Source organism: Acipenser ruthenus, unplaced genomic scaffold (assembly GCF_902713425.1).
Source record: "Acipenser ruthenus unplaced genomic scaffold, fAciRut3.2 maternal haplotype, whole genome shotgun sequence".
Taxonomy (NCBI): Eukaryota; Metazoa; Chordata; class Actinopteri; order Acipenseriformes; family Acipenseridae; genus Acipenser; species Acipenser ruthenus.
This window is the reverse complement of record NW_026707320.1, coordinates 1-21,216: the sequence shown is the minus strand read 5'-3', so window position 1 is coordinate 21,216 and position 21,216 is coordinate 1. Positions and strand designations below refer to the sequence as shown.

General features: G+C 53.4%; 1 protein-coding gene across 1 annotated transcript; it reads right to left on the bottom strand.

Moving 5' to 3' along the window:
• Nucleotides 1-20,603, bottom strand: LOC131725385 (phospholipase D2-like; the record flags this gene model as incomplete). Its single annotated transcript, XM_059018670.1, is given in 21 exon segments — nucleotides 1-4,706; nucleotides 10,601-10,718; nucleotides 10,912-11,065; nucleotides 11,473-11,607; nucleotides 12,265-12,314; nucleotides 12,533-12,646; nucleotides 12,832-12,920; nucleotides 13,107-13,211; nucleotides 13,748-13,861; nucleotides 14,008-14,126; nucleotides 14,396-14,549; nucleotides 14,965-15,168; nucleotides 15,295-15,405; nucleotides 15,855-15,933; nucleotides 16,065-16,148; nucleotides 16,512-16,661; nucleotides 17,212-17,338; nucleotides 17,341-17,363; nucleotides 17,793-17,885; nucleotides 19,859-19,917; nucleotides 20,538-20,603. Coding segments are annotated over 21 exon segments (2,373 nt in total), but the record flags the coding sequence as incomplete, so codon positions are not given.
• Between the last annotated feature and the right edge of the window lie 613 nt (nucleotides 20,604-21,216).

Below are 21,216 nucleotides of genomic sequence, written 5' to 3'. Positions count from 1 at the left end.
TTTTTGGAATTATTCATTTTTTTAATATTATGTAGTAACACAAAAAAGTGACAGTTTGTTTTATAACAGCAATAGAGATACAAAAATATGCATTCTGGCAGGATCGACGCTTACAAAATCCACTCGGAGAGTTTTCAGTATCAGAAAAAAGTTTAGTGATTGCATCGGTAGTTTAAAAGGATGCATTTCTGATTATAGATAGATAGATAGATAGATAGATAGATAGATAGATAGATAGATAGATAGATAGATAGATAGATAGATAGATAGATAGAGACACACACACACACACACACACACTGCTGTGCAAAAGTCTTGGACAGATTCTGGAGTTGCAATCTGTATCTGGATGTTCTGAGCTTCAACAATTTACTCAAAGCCTCCTCTAGTGTTTTCCACGATTATAACAACTTTGACCGTTATTAATACAGCCGTAGTTATGATGAGAAGAAACCAAGCGTGTGATTTTAGCATTCTAGAATTCACATTGATCAGAATCTGCAAAAATGTGTGATATATATATATATATATAGTGATGTTTCTTTTGATGCTCTGTGTGTATATATATACACAGGGGCAGCAGTGTGGAGTAGTGGTTAGGGCTCTGGACTCTTAACCGGAGGGTTGTGGGTTCAATCCCAGGTGGGGGGGACACTGCTGCTGTACCCTTGAGCAAGGTACTTTACCTAGATTGCTCCAGTAAAAACCCAACTGTATAAATGGGTAATTGTATGTAAAAATAATGTGATATCTTGTAACAATTGTAAGTCGCCCTGGACAAGGGCGTCTGCTAAGAAATAATTAATAATAATAATAATATATATATATATATATATATATATATATATATATGTAAAATATCTTTCCTCTTATTAGCTTAACCCATTAAGAATCAAATACAATTTTCTTTGGGGCAGAAAATAGATCAAATCACAACTCAATCTGTGTTCCTCTAATTCGATGCATTCAGTTTACACTTGCATAACGTCTGTGGTTCACAAAATCAGAGCGAAGGCATCACCCTAACACAAAATCATCATCCTAACAGTGCGGTTTAACCCTTTCAGTCGAGGAATCTTGTTCAGACTCTGGTTTCTTATTAAAACGGCGCTTGGGAGCGACTCAGCCTGTCAGTACATTTCAAACACCTGTTTCCTGCACCGGCTCACTGCAACAAGAAGAAAGTCAGCATTGTCTTTATTTCTGTGGGGGGCACGTTACATATGGAAGGGTTAATGAGGTCGATGACAGCAGTTAAACAATGCTCCACAAACACGACACGGCAGTCTGTCCTCAAACGAGAGGAGACCTAACCTAACCTCAGCCTGTCCTGTATCCACTAGCTCTGGAAAACTATCTACAAACAAATCAAGTGTTTGTAACACACTGACCGGAGCGCGTGTGGGCTACAGCTGTTGCCACGGCAACACGTTTACAAAGATGCAAAACCAGCTGTTTCAAGCATCAGCCCCCCCCCCCCCCCTCCCCTCCGTTGCAAGTGTAATTATAGGAAGGCGTTATTTTAAAGACGTCGCTATGACAACTGGCAGCCTCGCACGCCTGGACCACAGTGCCAAGGGCGACACCCACAAAGCTAGCAAAGTAACGTTTTCTGTAACTTTTTTTCTGTGAAAATGTTCGACACTAGGGATCTCAAACGCATTGTATATTATTAGTTAATAAAGAATATTAATAATACTATTAATATTAAAAATATATATAAGAAATAACAGTAAAATAAACCAGTGTTAATGGTTAGTGCCTTAGTTTAAAATCTGTGTAATAAAGTCTCTAGAAAAATCGTCAAACATTCGATATAAAATATTTTATTATGTGGGGGTTGGGGTGCAGTGTGGAAGGGAGCGGGTTTCAGGAGCTCAGTGTTAGGGTGCAGTGTGGAAGGGAGCGGGTTTGAGGAGCTCAGTGTTAAGGTGCAGTGTGGAAGGCAGTGGGTTTGAGGAGCTCAGTGTTAAGGTGCAGTGTGGAAGGCAGTGGGTTTCAGGAGCTCAGTGTTAGGGTGCAGTGTGGAAGGGAGCGGGTTTGAGGAGCTCAGTGTTAAGGTGCAGTGTGGAAGGCAGTGGGTTTGAGGAGCTCAGTGTTAGGGTGCAGTGTGGAAGGCAGTGGGTTTGAGGAGCTCAGTGTTAGGGTGCAGTGTGGAAGGCAGTGGGTTTGAGGAGCTCAGTGTTAGGGTGCAGTGTGGAAGGCAGTGGGTTTGAGGAGCTCAGTGTTGGGGTGCAGTGTGGAAGGCAGTGGGTTTGAGGAGCTCAGTGTTAAGGTGCAGTGTGGAAGGCAGTGGGTTTGAGGAGCTCAGTGTTAGGGTGCAGTGTGGAAGGGAGCGGGTTTGAGGAGCTCAGTGTTAAGGTGCAGTGTGGAAGGCAGTGGGTTTGAGGAGCTCAGTGTTAGGGTGCAGTGTGGAAGGCAGTGGGTTTGAGGAGCTCAGTGTTAGGGTGCAGTGTGGAAGGGAGCGGGTTTGAGGAGCTCAGTGTTAAGGTGCAGTGTGGAAGGCAGTGGGTTTGAGGAGCTCAGTGTTAGGGTGCAGTGTGGAAGGCAGTGGGTTTGAGGAGCTCAGTGTTAGGGTGCAGTGTGGAAGGCAGTGGGTTTGAGGAGCTCAGTGTTAGGGTGCAGTGTGGAAGGCAGTGGGTTTGAGGAGCTCAGTGTTGGGGTGCAGTGTGGAAGGCAGTGGGTTTGAGGAGCTCAGTGTTAAGGTGCAGTGTGGAAGGCAGTGGGTTTGAGGAGCTCAGTGTTAGGGTGCAGTGGGGAAAGCAGTGGGTTTGAGGAGCTCAGTGTTGGGGTGCAGTGTGGAAGGCAGTGGGTTTGAGGAGCTCAGTGTTAAGGTGCAGTGTGGAAGGCAGTGGGTTTGAGGAGCTCAGTGTTAAGGTGCAGTGTGGAAGGCAGTGGGTTTGAGGAGCTCAGTGTTAGGGTGCAGTGGGGAAGGCAGTGGGTTTGAGGAGCTCAGTGTTAGGGTGCAGTGGGGTGCAGTGGGGAAGGCACTGGGTTTGAGGAGCTCAGTGTTAGGGTGCAGTGTGGAAGGCAGTGGGTTTGAGGAGCTCAGTGTTAAGGTGCAGTGTGGAAGGCAGTGGGTTTGAGGAGCTCAGTGTTAGGGTGCAGTGGGGAAGGCACTGGGTTTGAGGAGCTCAGTGTTAGGGTGCAGTGGGGAAAGCAGTGGGTTTGAGGAGCTCAGTGTTAGGGTGCAGTGTGGAAGGCAGTGGGTTTGAGGAGCTCAGTGTTGGGGTGCAGTGTGGAAGGGAGCGGGTTTGAGGAGCTCAGTGTTAGGGTGCAGTGTGGAAGGCAGTGGGTTTGAGGAGCTCAGTGTTAAGGTGCAGTGTGGAAGGCAGTGGGTTTGAGGAGCTCAGTGTTAAGGTGCAGTGTGGAAGGCAGTGGGTTTGAGGAGCTCAGTGTTAGGGTGCAGTGTGGAAGGCAGTGGGTTTGAGGAGCTCAGTGTTAGGGTGCAGTGTGGAAGGCAGTGGGTTTGAGGAGCTCAGTGTTAAGGTGCAGTGTGGAAGGCAGTGGGTTTGAGGAGCTCAGTGTTAGGGTGCAGTGGGGAAAGCAGTGGGTTTGAGGAGCTCAGTGTTGGGGTGCAGTGTGGAAGGCAGTGGGTTTGAGGAGCTCAGTGTTAAGGTGCAGTGTGGAAGGCAGTGGGTTTGAGGAGCTCAGTGTTAAGGTGCAGTGTGGAAGGCAGTGGGTTTGAGGAGCTCAGTGTTAGGGTGCAGTGGGGAAGGCAGTGGGTTTGAGGAGCTCAGTGTTAGGGTGCAGTGGGGTGCAGTGGGGAAGGCACTGGGTTTGAGGAGCTCAGTGTTAGGGTGCAGTGTGGAAGGCAGTGGGTTTGAGGAGCTCAGTGTTAAGGTGCAGTGTGGAAGGCAGTGGGTTTGAGGAGCTCAGTGTTAGGGTGCAGTGGGGAAGGCACTGGGTTTGAGGAGCTCAGTGTTAGGGTGCAGTGGGGAAAGCAGTGGGTTTGAGGAGCTCAGTGTTAGGGTGCAGTGTGGAAGGCAGTGGGTTTGAGGAGCTCAGTGGTTAGGGTGCAGTGGGTTTGAGGAGCTCAGTGGGTAGAGCGCTGGGCTGCAGCGGGTTTGAGGAGGTCAGAGTTACAAAACAATCTTTAGAAACAGAAAATAGAAAGTATTTAAGAAATAAAAAAGGCTAATTATTATTATAACCTATAGTTCTAAACAGTCAGTGCATTTCTATTGTGGAATGCAATGCTTTCTATTTGAATTGATCAGGAGCCAGGAGTCTGAGCAGGGTTAGTTTGAGCAGGGTTAGTCTGATAAGACACACCTGGGCTTGTTTCCTATACACACACTACAATCAAGCCCGCAGTAAAACCTGGAATGACTCAGTGAAATTCTGATGCAGCAGGAGCCTTATTTCCATCCCTGGTCTGTCTGTCAAATGCCTGTTATTTTTTTATAATCCAGTGCAAACAGACAGCGGGCTGTCCCCTCTCCTCTCTCCTCTGTATTTGTCCTCTTCCCCCCCCCCAATCACGTCCACACCTCCACAGGGATCATCCCCTCCCTGCTGTTCAGGGGAGGAAGTAGGCTCTCCTCAGACAGAAAGTCGAGGGGGAACTGCACCAGGTGACCCCTGACCCCGGCCAGCTTTTCCCGCGCCCCCTGGGGGTCAGTGTTGGCCAGCTTCTCCTCACCGGCGCGGTCCTTCAGCGAGCGGAGACTCGGGAACGAGTCCGAGGGTAGGCAGCGGAACACCTGAGGAGAAAAGAACCACACAGCGGGAATGAAGAGCCAAGAACCGCTTCCTAACCCTAACCCTAGCTCCAACTCCAACCCTAGCCCCAGCCCTAACCCGAGCTCCAACCCTAACCCGAGCTCCAGCCCTAACCCTAGCCCCAACCCTAACCCTAGCCCCAACCCTAACCCTAGCCCCAGGCCTAACCCTACTCCCAACTCTAACCCTAACTCCAGCCCAAATCCTAGCTCCAACCCTAACCCTAGCCCCAGCCCTAACCCTAGCTCAAACCCTAACCCTAGCCCCAGGCCTAACCCTAGCTCCAACCCTAACCCTAGCCCCAGCCCTAACCCTAGCCCCAGCCCTAACCCTAGCTCCAACCCTAACCCTAGCTCCAGCCCTAACCCTAGCCCCAACCCTAACCCTAGCCCCAGCCCTAACCCTAGCTCAAACCCTAACCCTAGCTCCAGCCCTAACCCTAGCCCCAACCCTAATCCTAGCTCCAACCCTAACCCTAGCCCCAGCCCTAACCCTAGCTCCAACCCTAACCCTAGCCCCAACCCTAACCCGAGCTCCAACCCTAACCCTAGCCCCAGGCCTAACCCTAGCTCCAACCCTAACCCTAGCCCCAGCCCTAACCCTAGCCCCAGCCCTAACCCGAGCTCCAACCCTAACCTGAGCTCCAGCCCTAACCCTAACCCCAGGCCTAACCCTAGCCCCAGCCCTAACCCTAGCTCAAACCCTAACCCTAGCTCCAGCCCTAACCCTACTCCCAACCCTAACCCTAACTCCAACCCTAATCCTAGCCCCAGCCCAAATCCTAGCTCCAACCCTAACCCTAGCCCCAGCCCTAACCCTAGCTCAAACCCTAACCCTAGCCCCAGGCCTAACCCTAGCCCCAGGCCTAACCCTACTCCCAACCCTAACCCTAACTCCAACCCTAATCCTAGCTCCAATCCTAACCCTAGCCCCAGCCCTAACCCTAGCTCAAACACTAACCCTAGCCCCAGGCCTAACCCTAGCCCCAGGCCTAACCCTAGCTCCAACCCTAACCCTAGCCCCAGCCCTAACCCGAGCCCCAGCCCTAACCCGAGCTCCAACCCTAACCTGAGCTCCAGCCCTAACCCTAGCCCCAGGCCTAACCCTAGCCCCAGGCCTAACCCTAGCCCCAGCCCTAACCCTAGCTCAAACCCTAACCCTAGCCCCAGGCCTAACCCTAGCCCCAGGCCTAACCCTAGCACCAGCCCTAACCCGAGCTCCAACCCTAACCCGAGTCCCAACCCTAACCCTAGCCCCAGGCCTAACCCTAGCCCCAGGCCTAACCCTAGCTCAAACCCTAACCCTAGCCCCAGGCCTAACCCTAACCCTAACCCTAACCCTAACTCCAACCCTAATCCTAGCCCCAGCCCAAATCCTAGCTCCAACCCTAACCCTAGCCCCAGCCCTAACCCTAGCTCAAACCCTAACCCTAGCCCCAGGCCTAACCCTAGCCCCAGGCCTAACCCTACTCCCAACCCTAACCCCAGCCCAAATCCTAGCTCCAACCCTAACCCTATCCCCAGACCTAACCCTAGCCCCAGCCCTAACCCTAGCTCAAACCCTAACCCTAGCCCCAGGCCTAAACCTAGCCCCAGCCCTGACCCGAGCTCCAACCCTAACCCGAGCTCCAGCCCTAACCCGAGCTCCAACCCTAACCCTAGCCCCAGGCCTAATCCTAGCTCCAACCCTAACCCTAGCCCCAGCCCTAACCCTAGCCCCAGCCCTAACCCTAGCTCAAACCCTAACCCTAGCCCCAGACCTAACCCTAGCTCCAACCCTAACCCTAGCCCCAGCCCTAACCCTAGCCCCAGCCCTAACCCGAGCTCCAACCCTAACCTGAGCTCCAGCCCTAACCCTAACCCCAGGCCTAACCCTAGCCCCAGCCCTAACCCTAGCCCCAGCCCTAACCCTAGCTCAAACCCTAACCCTAGCTCCAGCCCTAACCCTACTCCCAACCCTAACCCTAACTCCAACCCTAATCCTAGCCCCAGCCCAAATCCTAGCTCCAAACCTAACCCTAGCCCCAGCCCTAACCCTAGCTCAAACCCTAACCCTAGCCCCAGGCCTAACCCTAGCCCCAGGCCTAACCCTAGCTCCAACCCTAACCCTAGCCCCAGCCCTAACCCTAGCCCCAGCCCTAACCCGAGCTCCAACCCTAACCTGAGCTCCAGCCCTAACCCTAGCCCCAGCCCTAACCCTAGCCCCAGCCCTAACCCTAGCTCAAACCCTAACCCTAGCCCCAGCCCTAACCCTAGCTCAAACCCTAGCCCCAGGCCTAACCCTAGCCCCAGGCCTAACCCTAGCCCCAGGCCTAACCCTAACTCCAGCCCAAATCCTAGCTCCAACCCTAACCCTAGCCCCAGCCCTAACCCTAGCTCACACCCTAACCCTAGCCCCAGCCCTAACCCTAGCCCCAGGCCTAACCCTAGCCCCAGCCCTAACCCGAGCTCCAACCCTAACCCGAGCTCCAGCCCTAACCCGAGCCCCAGGCCTAACCCTAGTCCCAGGCCTAACCCTAGCCCCAGGCCTAATCCTAGCTCCAACCCTAACCCTAGCACCAGCCCTAACCCTAGCTCCAGCCCTAACCCTAGCCCCAGGCCTAACCCTACTCCCAACCCTAACCCTAACTCCAACCCTAATCCTAGCCCCAACCCAAATCCTAGCTCCAACCCTAACCCTAGCCCCAGCCCTAACCCTAGCTCCAACCCTAACCCTAGCCCCAGCCCTAAACCGAGCTCCAACCCTAACCCGAGCTCCAGCCCTAACCCTAGCCCCAGGCCTAACCCTAGCCCCAGCCCTAACCCTAGCTCCAACCCTAACCCTAGCCCCAGGCCTAACCCTAGCCCCAGGCCTAACCCTAATCCCAACCCTAACCCTACTCCCAACCCTAACCCTACTCCCAACCCTAACCCTAGCCCCAGCCCAAATCCTAGCTCCAACCCTAACCCTAGCCCCAGCCCTAACCCTAGCTCAAACCCTAGCCCGAGCTCCAGCCCTAACCCTAGCCCCAGGCCTAACCCTAGCCCCAGGCCTAACCCTAGCCCCAGGCCTAACCCTAACTCCAGCCCAAATCCTAGCTTCAACCCTAACCCTAGCCCCAGCCCTAACCCTAGCTCAAACCCTAACCCTAGCTCCAGCCCTAACCCTAGCCCCAGGCCTAACCCTACTCCCAACCCTAACCCTAACTCCAGCCCAAATCCTAGCTCCAACCCTAACCCTAGCCCCAGCCCTAACCCTAGCCCCAGCCCTAACCCTAGCCCCAGCCCTAACCCTAGCTCCAGCCCTAACCCTAGCCCCAGGCCTAACCCTACTCCCAACCCTAACCCTAACTCCAGCCCAAATCCTAGCTCCAACCCTAACCCTAGCCCCAGGCCTAACCCTAACTCCAGCCCAAATCCTAGCTCCAACCCTAACCCTAGCCCCAGCCCTAACCCTAGCCCAAGCCCTAACCCTAGCTCCAACCCTAACCCTAGCCCCAGCCCTAACCCTAGCCCCAGCCCTAACCCTAGCCCCAGGCCTAACCCTACTCCCAACCCTAACCCTAACTCCAGCCCAAATCCTAGCTCCAACCCTAACCCTAGCCCCAGCCCTAACCCTAGCTCAAACCCTAACCCTAGCCCCAGGCCTAACCCTAGCCCCAGGCCTAATCCTAGCTCCAACCCTAACCCTAGCCCCAGCCCTAACCCGAGCTCCAACCCTAACCCGAGCTCCAGCCCTAACCCTAGCCCCAACCCTAACCCTAGCCCCAGCCCTAACCCTAGCTCAAACCCTAACCCTAGCTCAAACCCTAACCCTAGCTCCAACCCTAACCCTAGCCCCAGCCCTAACCCGAGCTCCAACCCTAACCCGAGCTCCAACCCTAACCCGAGTCCCAACCCTAACCCTAGCCCCAGGCCTAACCCTAGCCCCAGGCCTAACCCTAGCCCCAGCCCTAACCCTAGCCCCAGGCCTAACCCTAGCTCAAACCCTAACCCTAGCCCCAGGCCTAACCCTAGCCCCAGGCCTAACCCTAGCTCAAACCCTAACCCTAGCCCCAGGCCTAACCCTAGCCCCAGGCCTAACCCTAGCTCCAACCCTAACCCCAGCCCTAACCCTAGCCCCAGCCCTAACCCGAGCTCCAACCCTAACCTGAGCTCCAGCCCTAACCCTAGCCCCAGGCCTAACCCTAGCCCCAGCCCTAACCCTAGCTCAAACCCTAACCCTAGCTCCAGCCCTAACCCTACTCCCAACCCTAACCCTAACTCCAACCCTAATCCTAGCCCCAGCCCAAATCCTAGCTTCAACCCTAACCCTAGCCCCAGCCCTAACCCTAGCTCAAACCCTAACCCTAGCCCCAGGCCTAACCCTAGCCCCAGGCCTAACCCTAGCTGCAACCCTAACCCTAGCCCCAGCCCTAACCCGAGCTCCAACCCTAACCCGAGTCCCAACCCTAACCCTAGCCCCAGGCCTAACCCTAGCTCAAACCCTAACCCTAGCCCCAGGCCTAACCCTAGCCCCAGGCCTAACCCTAACCCTAACTCCAACCCTAATCCTAGCCCCAGCCCAAATCCTAGCTCCAACCCTAACCCTAGCCCCAGCCCTAACCCTAGCTCAAACCCTAACCCTACCCCAGGCCTAACCCTAGCCCCATGCCTAACCCTACTCCCAACCCTAACCCTAACTCCAGCCCAAATCCTAGCTCCAACCCTAACCCTATCCCCAGCCCGAACCCTAGCTCAAACCCTAACCCTAGCTCCAGGCCTAACCCTACTCCCAACCCTAACCCTAACTCCAACCCTAATCCTAGCCCCAACCCAAATCCTAGCTCCAACCCTAACCCTAGCCCCAGCCCTAACCCTAGCCCCAGCCCTAACCCTAGCTCCAGCCCTAACCCTAGCCCCAGGCCTAACCCTACTCCCAACCCTAACCCTAACTCCAGCCCAAATCCTAGCTCCAACCCTAACCCTAGCCCCAGCCCTAACCCTAGCTCAAACCCTAACCCTAGCCCCAGCCCTAACCCTAGCCCCAGCCCTAACCCGAGCTCCAACCCTAACCCGAGCTCCAGCCCTAACCCGAGCTCCAGCCCTAACCCTAGCCCCAGGCCTAACCCTACTCCCAACCCTAACCCTAACTCCAACCCTAATCCTAGCCCCAACCCAAATCCTAGCTCCAACCCTAACCCTAGCCCCAGCCCTAACCCTAGCTCCAACCCTAACCCTAGCCCCAGCCCTAAACCGAGCTCCAACCCTAACCCGAGCTCCAGCCCTAACCCGAGCCCCAACCCTAACCCTAGCCCCAGGCCTAACCCTAGCCCCAGCCCTAACCCTAGCTCCAACCCTAACCCTAGCCCCAGGCCTAACCCTAGCCCCAGGCCTAACCCTACTCCCAACCCTAACCCTACTCCCAACCCTAACCCTAGCCCCAGCCCAAATCCTAGCTCCAACCCTAACCCTAGCCCCAGCCCTAACCCTAGCTCAAACCCTAACCCGAGCTCCAGCCCTAACCCTAGCCCCAGGCCTAACCCTAGCCCCAGGCCTAACCCTAGCCCCAGCCCTAACCCTAGCTCCAACCCTAACCCTAGCCCCAGGCCTAACCCTAGCCCCAGGCCTAACCCTACTCCCAACCCTAACCCTAACTCCAGCCCAAATCCTAGCTCCAACCCTAACCCTAGCCCCAGGCCTAACCCTACTCCCAACCCTAACCCTAACTCCAGCCCAAATCCTAGCTCCAACCCTAACCCTATCCCCAGCCCTAACCCTAGCTCAAACCCTAACCCTAGCCCCAGGCCTAATCCTAGCCCCAGCCCAAACCCTAGCTCCAGCCCTAACCCTAGCCCCAGCCCTAACCCTAGCCCCAGGCCTAACCCCAGCACTCGCCCTCTTCCTCTCTCTCTCACCGTCTCGTAGATCTCAGCGTTGTCCGCGGCTGTCTTCTGCCACACCCCCTGGAAGAACTCGTCACTGATTGGGTCCCGGATATCGATACTGGGGGCACCGTCCGACCCCAGCAGCACCCTGAAACGAGACGGCGGTGGGGGTGGGGGTGCGGGTCAACTCTCAGTAGGAATCGACAGTAAATATGTAAATATGAACCGAGACCCTTTAGCTGTCGAATGCAAGGATGTGAACTGGAAACAGATCAACAGTAAGTCCAAGTGTGCCGCTTCAATACAGAACAAGCTTTTAACAAGGCGTGTCTGTCTCTCACCTGAAGCACTCAAGACGCAGCGCCAGGGCCAGCCTCCCTGCCTGGTACTCCTGCCCCCCCATGAGGGAGGGCACGCTCTCCGAATCCTCCACCAGCACGGCCAGCTCGCTGTCCCGGGACCCCAGCATGCTGCGGTCGTTAATGTTTGCTGAGCCTGCGGGGGCAACGAGGCATCACTCTGACCAATCAATCACTCCGATCAATCAATCACTATGATCGACCAATCCCTCTGATCAATCAATCTGATCAACCAGTCACTCTGCTTGATCAATTAGTCACTCTGATCACCCAATCACTCTGATCAAGCAGTCACTCTGATAGACCAATCACTCTAATCAGTCACTCTGACCAATCAAGCAATCAATAAATCACTCTGCTCAATGTCACTCTGATCAACCAATCAATCACTGATCAATCAGTCACTGTGATCAAATCAACTGCGAACTGAGCCTGCAGGTCATTGAACAGCAAACTGATCGAACCGAACCGATCAATCACTCGGGTCAACCGATCCAACTCTGATCACTCTCTACGATGTTCGCCGCTCAGCCCCGCCCTCACCGATGATGTACTTCCTGTCGTCGGCGATGAGCATCTTGCTGTGAACGTAGATCAGCTCTGTGACCAGAGAGTCCTGCAGACAGGCGTGGGAGCGGAGCCCAGAGAACGAGATGAACTCCCTCCAGCGATCCTGCACTGAGAGACACAGAGACAGGATTAAACACAGAGGAGCCCAGAGAACGAGATGAACTCCCTCCAGCGATCCTGCACTGAGAGACACAGAGACAGGATTAAACACAGCGGAGCCCAGAGAACGAGATGAACTCCCTCCAGCGATCCTGCACTGAGAGACACAGAGACAGGATTAAACACAGAGGAGCCCAGAGAACGAGATGAACTCCCTCCAGCGATCCTGCACTGAGAGACACAGAGACAGGATTAAACACAGAGGAGCCCAGAGAACGAGATGAACTCCCTCCAGCGATCCTGCACTGAGAGACACAGAGACAGGATTAAACACAGCGGAGCCCAGAGAACGAGATGAACTCCCTCCAGCGATCCTGCACTGAGAGACACAGAGACAGGATTAAACACAGAGGAGCCGAGAGAACGAGATGAACTCCCTCCAGCGATCCTGCACTGAGAGACACAGAGACAGGATTAAACACAGAGGAGCCCAGAGAATGAGATGAACTCCCTCCAGCGATCCTGCACTGAGAGACACAGAGACAGGATTAAACACAGCATCCACATCCCTGCAAAGAGAGAGAGAGAGAGAGAGAGAGAGAGAGAGAAGGGGGGGGTTGATTTCTGATTTTCGAATCGTCACGAAACCAAAGAAAAGACACTTACTCTTCACTTTGAGACGTGCCACGATAGACTGGTCCCCTCTGCACATTGTCCTGCAAAAGAAACTTCTCTTAACAAATCTGTGCTAAAGAAGGTTCAGAGAAAAAAGACTCGCGTTGAATCGCAGTTTTTATTGTAAAAATATGTATTTAATACTATAAATAGTCTCTCAGTGTCTTCCGTGCAAATTCAATGACTGACGTTTCTAGAAGTCTCTCTCAGGGTCTTCAGTATGATTGAGATGGTGTGCCAGCACTGCCCCCTGGTGTACCTGTAGGTGAAGTGCAGGATGGCCTGGATGGCGTTCCCGCCCCCTGTGGTGATGTCACCCTCGAAACCAGGAAGCAACGGAAGCACAACGAACACACGGTATGGTTTATTCTCACTGGAGGGGGGGGGGGGGGGGGGGGGGGAGAGAGGAAAGGGGTTATTTAATATGTATCTCAAGATTTAAAAGTACAAGTTTGAATCACAGAAAGTCCCTTGAATTTTGAAATTCAATTTTTGAAGCGCGTGTTTGTGTTTGATCAGTCCTGGTTTTTGAAGAGCGTGTTTTTTGGGGCGGGGTACCTGTGCGCTCGTAGGATGCGCTTCACGATGGCGTCTCCGATTCCGTTCTGAACGCTCCTCCCGTCCGCACAGCTGATGAAGAACTGGTTCTGAACGAGGGGGGAAGAGAGAGAGAGAGAGAGAGAGAGAGAGAGAGAAAGAGTGAGTGACATTGAGTGAGTGAGTGTTGTCATGCTCTCCTTACCTCAATGTAGATGCAATAATGGCTCTTCACACTTACACACACAGACACACACACACACACAGACAGACACACACACTGACTCTCTCCTCACCTCTATGTAGATGTAGTGCTGGCTGTTGTCGATGGTGTCGATGTAGGCTTTCAGGATAGAGCTCTCATAGGTACCAGCAGACCAGCGATCCACGGAGCGCAGGATCTGAGAGAGGGGGAGAGAGGAGGAGGAGAGTAGAGAGAGGGGAAGAGAGGGGGAGAGGAGAGGAGAGAGACGGGGGAGAGGAGAGAGAGAGGACGAGAGAGGGGGAGAGGAGAGAGACGGGGAGAGGAGAGAGAGAATAGACAGAGGACGAGAGAGGGGGATTGAGAGAGGGGAAGAGAGGGGGAGAGGAGAGAGACGGGGAGAGAGGGGGAGAGGAGAGGAGAGAGAGGGGGAGAGGAGAGAGGGGATGAGAGAGGGGGAGAGGAGAGAGATGGGGAGAGGAGAGAAGAGAGACGGGGAGAGAGAGGTAACACGCACAGACATCAGGTCTGACAACAGAAGCAAAATGAGTTCATTCTATAGGGTGATGGAAAACTTTTGGTGGGCAGAGCTGTAGTTTAGATTTTTGTGTTTAAAAAATACTTTTATTAATTAAACGATCTGAACTGGGGGTTGGGGTTGGGGGGGGGGGGGGGGCATGGCCCCCTCCGGCCCCGCCCCCCACCCTTCTCGTGCGGCCCTGCTGGAGGAAGTACCTGCACTCGGGCTCTCTGTGACCCCGGCACTCTGAAGGGAAGCTCCTCCGCAGTGCTGTGGGACTTCGGGAGCAGACAGGGGTAGAAGTGGTGTTTGTACTTGCTCTTAAAAATCTGGAAAAAAGAAATGCGAGAATGAATACGCGAGTGAAGGGACGACCCTGAGAACACAGAGTATTTAAAAATCGCTGTGTATTTGTATGTTAGTAATAGTGTATGCAGCTAGGGTTGGGGTTAGGGGTCAGGGGTCAGGCTCTGACCTTGGTGAAGTTCCAACGCTGTATAAAGTGTCTCGCCAGGTCACGCGCTGCCTTCCCATGAACCACTGCGGCCACATCCCGCCACGGCATTCTGGGAGTTTTGTTGCGGTCGATGAAGTCTGAGAGGGAGAGGAGGGGAGAGGTGAGACACAGACAGACAGACACACAGAGAGACAGACAGACACAGAGAGACAGACAAACAGTGAGAGAGACAGACACAGAGATACAGACACACAGTGAGAGAGAGACAGACAGACAGAGAGACAGACACACAGTGAAAGAGAGACAGGCGGACACACAGAGAGAGAGACAGACAGGCGGACAGAGAGAGAGAGAGACAGACGGACAGAGAGAGAGAGAGACAGACAGACAGACGGACACACTGTACCTTCAAAGGGCCGGTCCAGCTGCACCCAGTCCCTCACTATGAAGTTGCTGTAGTCCTTGCCCAGCCACAGCTTCCTGTTGTCTCTCAGGTCCTGGGGCCCCTCCTCGCCCTCCGGGGCCCCGTTCTGGTGCTCCGAACCGTTCGGACCCGGCTCCTGCAGCAGAACAAACAAGACGGGTCATCAGAACAGAACCGGGGTGTGTAAACTGGGTCCAGTATTGAGGGGAGTTCTGAACCCCAGGACTGGGTGCAGCAGCAGCAGCAGGGCTAGTGTGAGTTTGTAACCCTGCTCAAACTCCTGGCTCCTGATCATTTCAATATTAATAATAATAACAGACTTCATTGAGGGGAGCTCTGAACCCCAGGACTGGGTGCAGCAGCAGCAGCAGCAGCAGGGCTAGTGTGAGTTTGTAACCCTGCTCAAACTCCTGGCTCCTGATCATTTCAATATTAATAATAATGACAGACTTCATTGAGGGGAGCTCTGAACCCCAGGACTGGGTGCAGCAGCAGCAGGGCTGGTGTGTGAGTTTCTGGCCCTGTTTTGGGTTTCCTGTAGCTGTTGTTACCTGTGCTTTGGGCTGTGTCTCTGCTCCCTGCGTCTCTGTCCCATCGCAGCCCATGTCGGTCAGTCGGTAGCAGTGGTCATCCCAGCGGCCGTAGGCCAGGTCCAGCCCACCCATGAAGGCCACGGACTGGTCAATGACCACCAGCTTCTCGTGGTGCGCCCAGAGGACGACCACGGAGGAAACGTGGTCAGGGTGACGCATCACCTGAGAGAAGAATTGAGAGGTCTGTAAAATACTGTATGATGTGTGTGTGTGTGTGTTATTTATTTGTGTGTATATATGTATGTGATATTGGGGTGCAGCACTGGGGCAGTGTCAGAGTCGGGGTACCTTGATATTGGGGTGCAGGCTCATCAGGGTCCTCTTGCTGTAGTCGCTGTTGATTCCCAGAGCGAGCTCCACCTCCTTAAACAGCAGCACGCACACCTTCACTCCCTGCTCCTGCAGGGGGCGACAAAACACACCGTCACACACACCTTCACTCCCTGCTCCTGCAGGGGGCGACAAAACACACCGTCACACACACCTTCACTCCCTGCTCCTGCAGGGGGCGACAAAACACACCGTCACACACACCTTCACTCCCTGCTCCTGCAGGGTGCGACAAAACACACCGTCTCACACACCTTCACTCCCTGCTCCTGCAGGGGGCGACAAAACACACCGTCTCACACACACACACACACACACACACACACACACACAGAGACACCGTCACACACAGAGAGACACACACACACACAGTGGCAGAGAGACACACACACACAGTGGCAGAGAGACACACACACACACACAGTGGCAGAGAAACACACACACACACACACACACACACACACAGTGGCAGAGACACACACACACACACACACACACACACACACACACAGCCTCACTGCTTTGCGTTTCAGTATCTGGTCGAGCCTCCAGTGATCCCCGTTCGCCGGTCGCTTCATAAACACCTCCGGACTCAACCTGCATTCCCGGGACAGACAGAGAGAGAGAGAGACGGACGGAGAGTTGTTTTGATTCTGGACCTCAGCAGCCTGGACTGCGGTTTTATTTCTGCATCGTTTGTCTGCTTGAGCCCCACGACGCTTACTCACCACCAGTCTGTGATGAAAATCTCTTCTTTCGCATCTTCTAAAGCCTGACCGACATCAGCAAAGTATCCACTGCCATTGACATACCTGCAGAGAGAGAGAGGGAGAGAGAGAGAAGAGAGGGAGAGAAGAGAGGGAGAGAGAGAGAGACACACAGAGAGATTATAATACCACTCCGCCTCCCTCCCTCCCTCTCAGAGGAGAATATAAGAGATGGGAGGCATGGAGGAAGAGATAAGAGGGGAGAGAGAGGAGAGGAGGCAGAGGAGTGGAGGGTGGGAGGAGAGGAGAGAGGGAGGGAGGAGGGGAGGGACCTACTGGAGCTGTAATCCGTCTCACCACTTGGCCAGGGCGTTATCTCTTCTAGAAATGAACAGAGGAGTTGAGGACAGGAGAGAGGAGAGGAGAGGAGGGAGGGAGGGGGGACACAGGAGCTGTAATCCATCTCACCACTTGGCCAGGGTGTTCTCTCGGATGGGTACGAAGGCGTCGAAACGGTGAGGCGACACAAACTCCCTCCCTCCCTCCTTCGCCAGCCTCTGGATCTCGTGGCTCCACCACTGAGCCTGCCGGTAACTGCTGCACTTAATGATGAGGGTCCTGGGGAGGGGGGAGGGAGGAGGGGGGGGACCCAAAACTGTGTTACTCTCAGTTACGTGTGGCGAGGAATGTCCTTACCAAGTTTCATTACAATCAGATAAGCAGTTCTCTACGTACAAATCAAAAAGTAATGAAATGACACGCACACACACACGCACACACACACACACACGCACACACACATACATACATACACACACACACACACACACATACCACACACATTACTGATTAGAAGGGAACTGGAAATTGATTTTGAAGAAAAATAATTGATTTCAATTCCAGTTCCCTTTTAATCAATTCCAACACATCGCCGTTTGTTTAGTCAGTTTTAAAAAAAAAATCTGCTTCAGAATGAATCGCGACAGTTATTAACGTCTCCAAAACATCCGTTGCAGTTCCTTCAGAGGGAAGGGGAACTGGATTTTAAAAAGGATTTGAAATTGAAATAAAAAAAAACAGTGCCTTGACCCCTGACCCCTGACCCTGGAGAGAGTTGACCCGTTTTAAAGAACACCCCCCCCCCCTCCCCGATTCGGACCCGGGTTACCTGGCGAAGTTCTGGATGCACACGCCGTACTTGGTGGCAGTGTAGCTCCGGCCCACCTGAACTCTGAACTCGGGGTCAAAGAGCAGCACGAAGGAGACAACCCCGGCTTCAGGCTTCATGTAGAGAAGAAGGAATCCTTCACAACCAGCCACCTGCAAGAGGAGGAGAGGAGAGAGGGGAGAGGAGAGGGGGAGAGGGGAAGGGAGGAGGAGAGGGGGAGAGCAGAGAGGGGAGAGGGGAGAGAGGGGGAGAGGAGAGGGGAGAGGGTAAGGGAGGAGGAGAGGGGGAGAGCAGAGAGGGAGAGGGGAGAGGAGAGGGTAGGGTAGGGAGAGGAGAGGGGAGGAGAGGAGAGAGGGGGAGAGGAGAGGGGGAGAGGGTAGGTGAGAGGAGAGAGGAGGAGAGGGGGAGAGAGGGTAGGGGAGAGGAGGGAGAGATCAGAGAGGGGAGGAGAGGAGAGGGGGAGAGGAGGAGAAGGAGAAGGAGAGAGAGGTCTTATTACCATCCCTGATCAAGCACGGTTTTCCATTGTGTAACTCATGCTAGTTCTGCTCCGATCTTTTGGGGACCCCCTCACCCCTCACCTGCGTGACCAGCGGTAACAGAACTGGTGGTGTCCAAAGCAGTTGAGCCCCTGAATTCGGTGACCCCCAGATCTCTTCAAGATCGACCCCTCTCTGCGAGAGACAGAGAAATGACAGAACTGAATTAAAAACATTACCTACACACACACACACACACACACACACACAGCCATGTGCAAATCTATCAGAACCCCTCCAGAGGCGTCACTCGTCTCCTGTCTGTACCTGCCTGCATGAAAACCTGAGCGACTCGCAGAGGCGTGTTCTAAGAACACGGAGACAGTTCTGAGGTTCTGAGTTCCGGTTCTAAAAGGCTGCATTGTCTACCAGGTTCAGTCTGGGTATGGACAGCAGTGTGCAAATCTAGCACAACAGCTCCAGATGTGTCATTGATCTCCTTTATATACCTGCCTGGGTGAAAATGTCAGACCGCTTTGTGCTTTAATTACGCTAAAAAAGTCTCCTGTATTTTGTGGCTGCGTGATAATTTTCTCTTACGGTTTTAAATGAATTGCACGTGTGACCCTACTGAAGTCATCAATTTGACTATTTTGACTATAGATTTTCAGTGCCAGCGGTCTGATTTCAGACGCACAGCAAAGCCAACACTACAGAAGCAATATGGTGCTCTAATTGAACACAGCGAGTATTCAGAGGGACGTTATCCAGCAAACAGACTCCCTATTAAATATTTAAAAGACTGCCCGTTAAAATATTGAACGTTTCTGTTTGTTTTTCAAGAGGAGTCGATGATCTGTTCAGGGATACTCGGGTGTGGAGCGAGTGAGGAGACGCGGGCAATACAAACCCCAGCCCTAGTCTGGCTGTCACCACAAACACACACACAGAGAATTCATGTATGAATGGGAGGGAGGGATGCACCTGTTTTCTCTCTCTCCCCCTCTCTCTCTTGTGCTCTCCTCTCTGTCTCTCCTCTCTTGCTCCTCTTGTTCTTCCTCTCTTTCTCTACCCCCCTCTCTCCTCTCCTCTTATGCTCTCTCCTCTCTCTTTCTCTTGCTCTCCTCTCTGTTTCTCTCTTGCTCTTTCTCTCCTTGTGCTCTCTCTCTCCTCTCCTCTCTTGCTTGCTCCCTCTCTCTCTCCTCCCCCCCCCCTCTCTCTCTCTCTCTCTCTTGCTCGCTCTATCTCTCCTTGTGCTCTCTCTCCTCTCCTCTCTTGCTTGCTCGCTCTCTCTCTCTCTCTCCTCTCTCTCCTCTCTCTCTCTCTCTCTCTAAACCTGTATTACTGGTCTCACCCTCTTCCCACGGTCTCATTGTCATTCAATTTGCTTCTCACGACGAATTCCCCTGAACAAAGAGACTTTACTGCCCTGCGGAGAAGCCTATTGGACAAGGCTCCGTTACCTTGGGAACACGCGCGCACACACACACACACACACACACACACACACACACACAAAGCCCTGCTGCTGCACCCAGAACTCCCTCAATGAAGTCTATTATTAATACTGAAATTATCATTGAGGGGAGCTCTGAACCCCAGGGCTAGTGTGAGTTTGTAACCCTGCTCAAACTCCTGGCTCCTGATCATTTCAATATTAATAATAATAACAGACTTCATTGAGGGGAGCTCTGAACCCCAGGACTGGGTGGCAGCAGCAGCAGCAGCAGCAGCAGCAGGTGTTAGTGTGAGTTTGTAACCCTGCTCAAACTCCTGGCTCCTGATCATTTCAATATTAATAATAATAACAGACTTCATTGAGGGGAGCTCTGAACCCCAGGACTGGGTGCAGCAGCAGCAGCAGCAGGGCTAGTGTGAGTTTGTAACCCTGCTCAAACTCCTGGCTCCTGATCATTTCAATATTAATAATAATAACAGACCTCATTGAGGGGAGCTCTGAACCCCAGGACTGGGTGCAGCAGCACCAGCAGCAGCAGCAGGGCTAGTGTGAGTTTGTAACCCTGCTCAACACTCCTGGCTCCTGATCATTTCATATTAATAATAATAACAGACTTCATTGAGGGGAGCTCTGAACCCCAGGACTGGGTGCAGCAGCAGCAGCAGCAGGGCTAGTGTGAGTTTCTAACTCATGGATTTATTTCACTTACAAGCCTTTGGGTCCGAGGTCCTTGATGAAAGAAAGAGGACTCACGTCTAGGAACTCCAACTAGAAACAAACAGAGAGACCAGAGCCCTGTTATATAAAACATCAGCAAACCAGCCTGTCAGTGACATCCAGCCCCCATCGCCACGGCTACACATTCAAAACCAGCCTGTCAGTGACATCCAGCCCCCATCGCCACGGCTACACATTCAAAACCAGCCCGTCAGTGACATCCAGCCCCCATCGCCACGGCTACACATTGAAAACCAGCCTGTCAGTGACATCCAGCCCCCATCGCCACGGCTACACATTCAAAACCAGCCTGTCAGTGACATCCAGCCCCCATCGCCACGGCTACACATTCAAAACCTACAATCGTCTGTTTGACGTCTCATCCAAAGGACGGAGCACAAGGAGGTTCAGCGACTTGCTCAGGGTCACACGCACACACACACACACACACGCACGCACACACACACGCACACACACACGCACACACACACACACACACACGCACACACACACAGGGAGTCAGTGGCTGAGCCGGGATTTGAACCTCCTGGTATCGAGCCTCTTTCTCTAACCACTGGACCCCCGAGCCTCCTATTCCGATTGGGACTGGGAATTGATTTTTTTAAAATTGATTTAAAAAGCCCCCCCCAGCGCTGAGACAGCTGACTGACCATGTGATGGTAATTCCTGCAGAAGCTCATCTCCAGCAAGCTGTTCAGATACTGCTCCAGGTGTTTCTGAGAGAAAAGGAAGAAGAAAAAAAAAGGTTAAAATGCATTTGCCTTCAAAACCCCCCACACACACCCCCCCCCCCACCCCACCCCACCCCACCCCACCCCACACCCCCCACCCCACACACTTCAAAACCAGCTCTCTATCCCAGCAGTCAACCATTCCAGATTTTACTACCAGCTTGATCAGCCTCAGTGTATACAGGCAACAAGCTCAGGTGTGTCTTTGTATATATATATATATATACACACCCCCCACACACACACACACTCACTCTCTCTCACACACACACACACACTCTCTCTCTCTCACACCACACACACACCACACCACACCCCCACACACAAACACAGACACACACTCTCTCTCTCACACACACACACAGACACACTCTCTCTCTCTCTCTCACACACACACACACACTCTCTCTCTCTCTCACACACACACACACACTCTCTCTCTCTCTCACACACACACACACACCCCCCCCCACAGACACACACACACTCACTCTCTCTCACACACACACTCTGTCTCACACACACACACACACCACACACACCCCCCCACAGACACACACACACTCACTCTCTCTCACACACAAACACAGACAACACA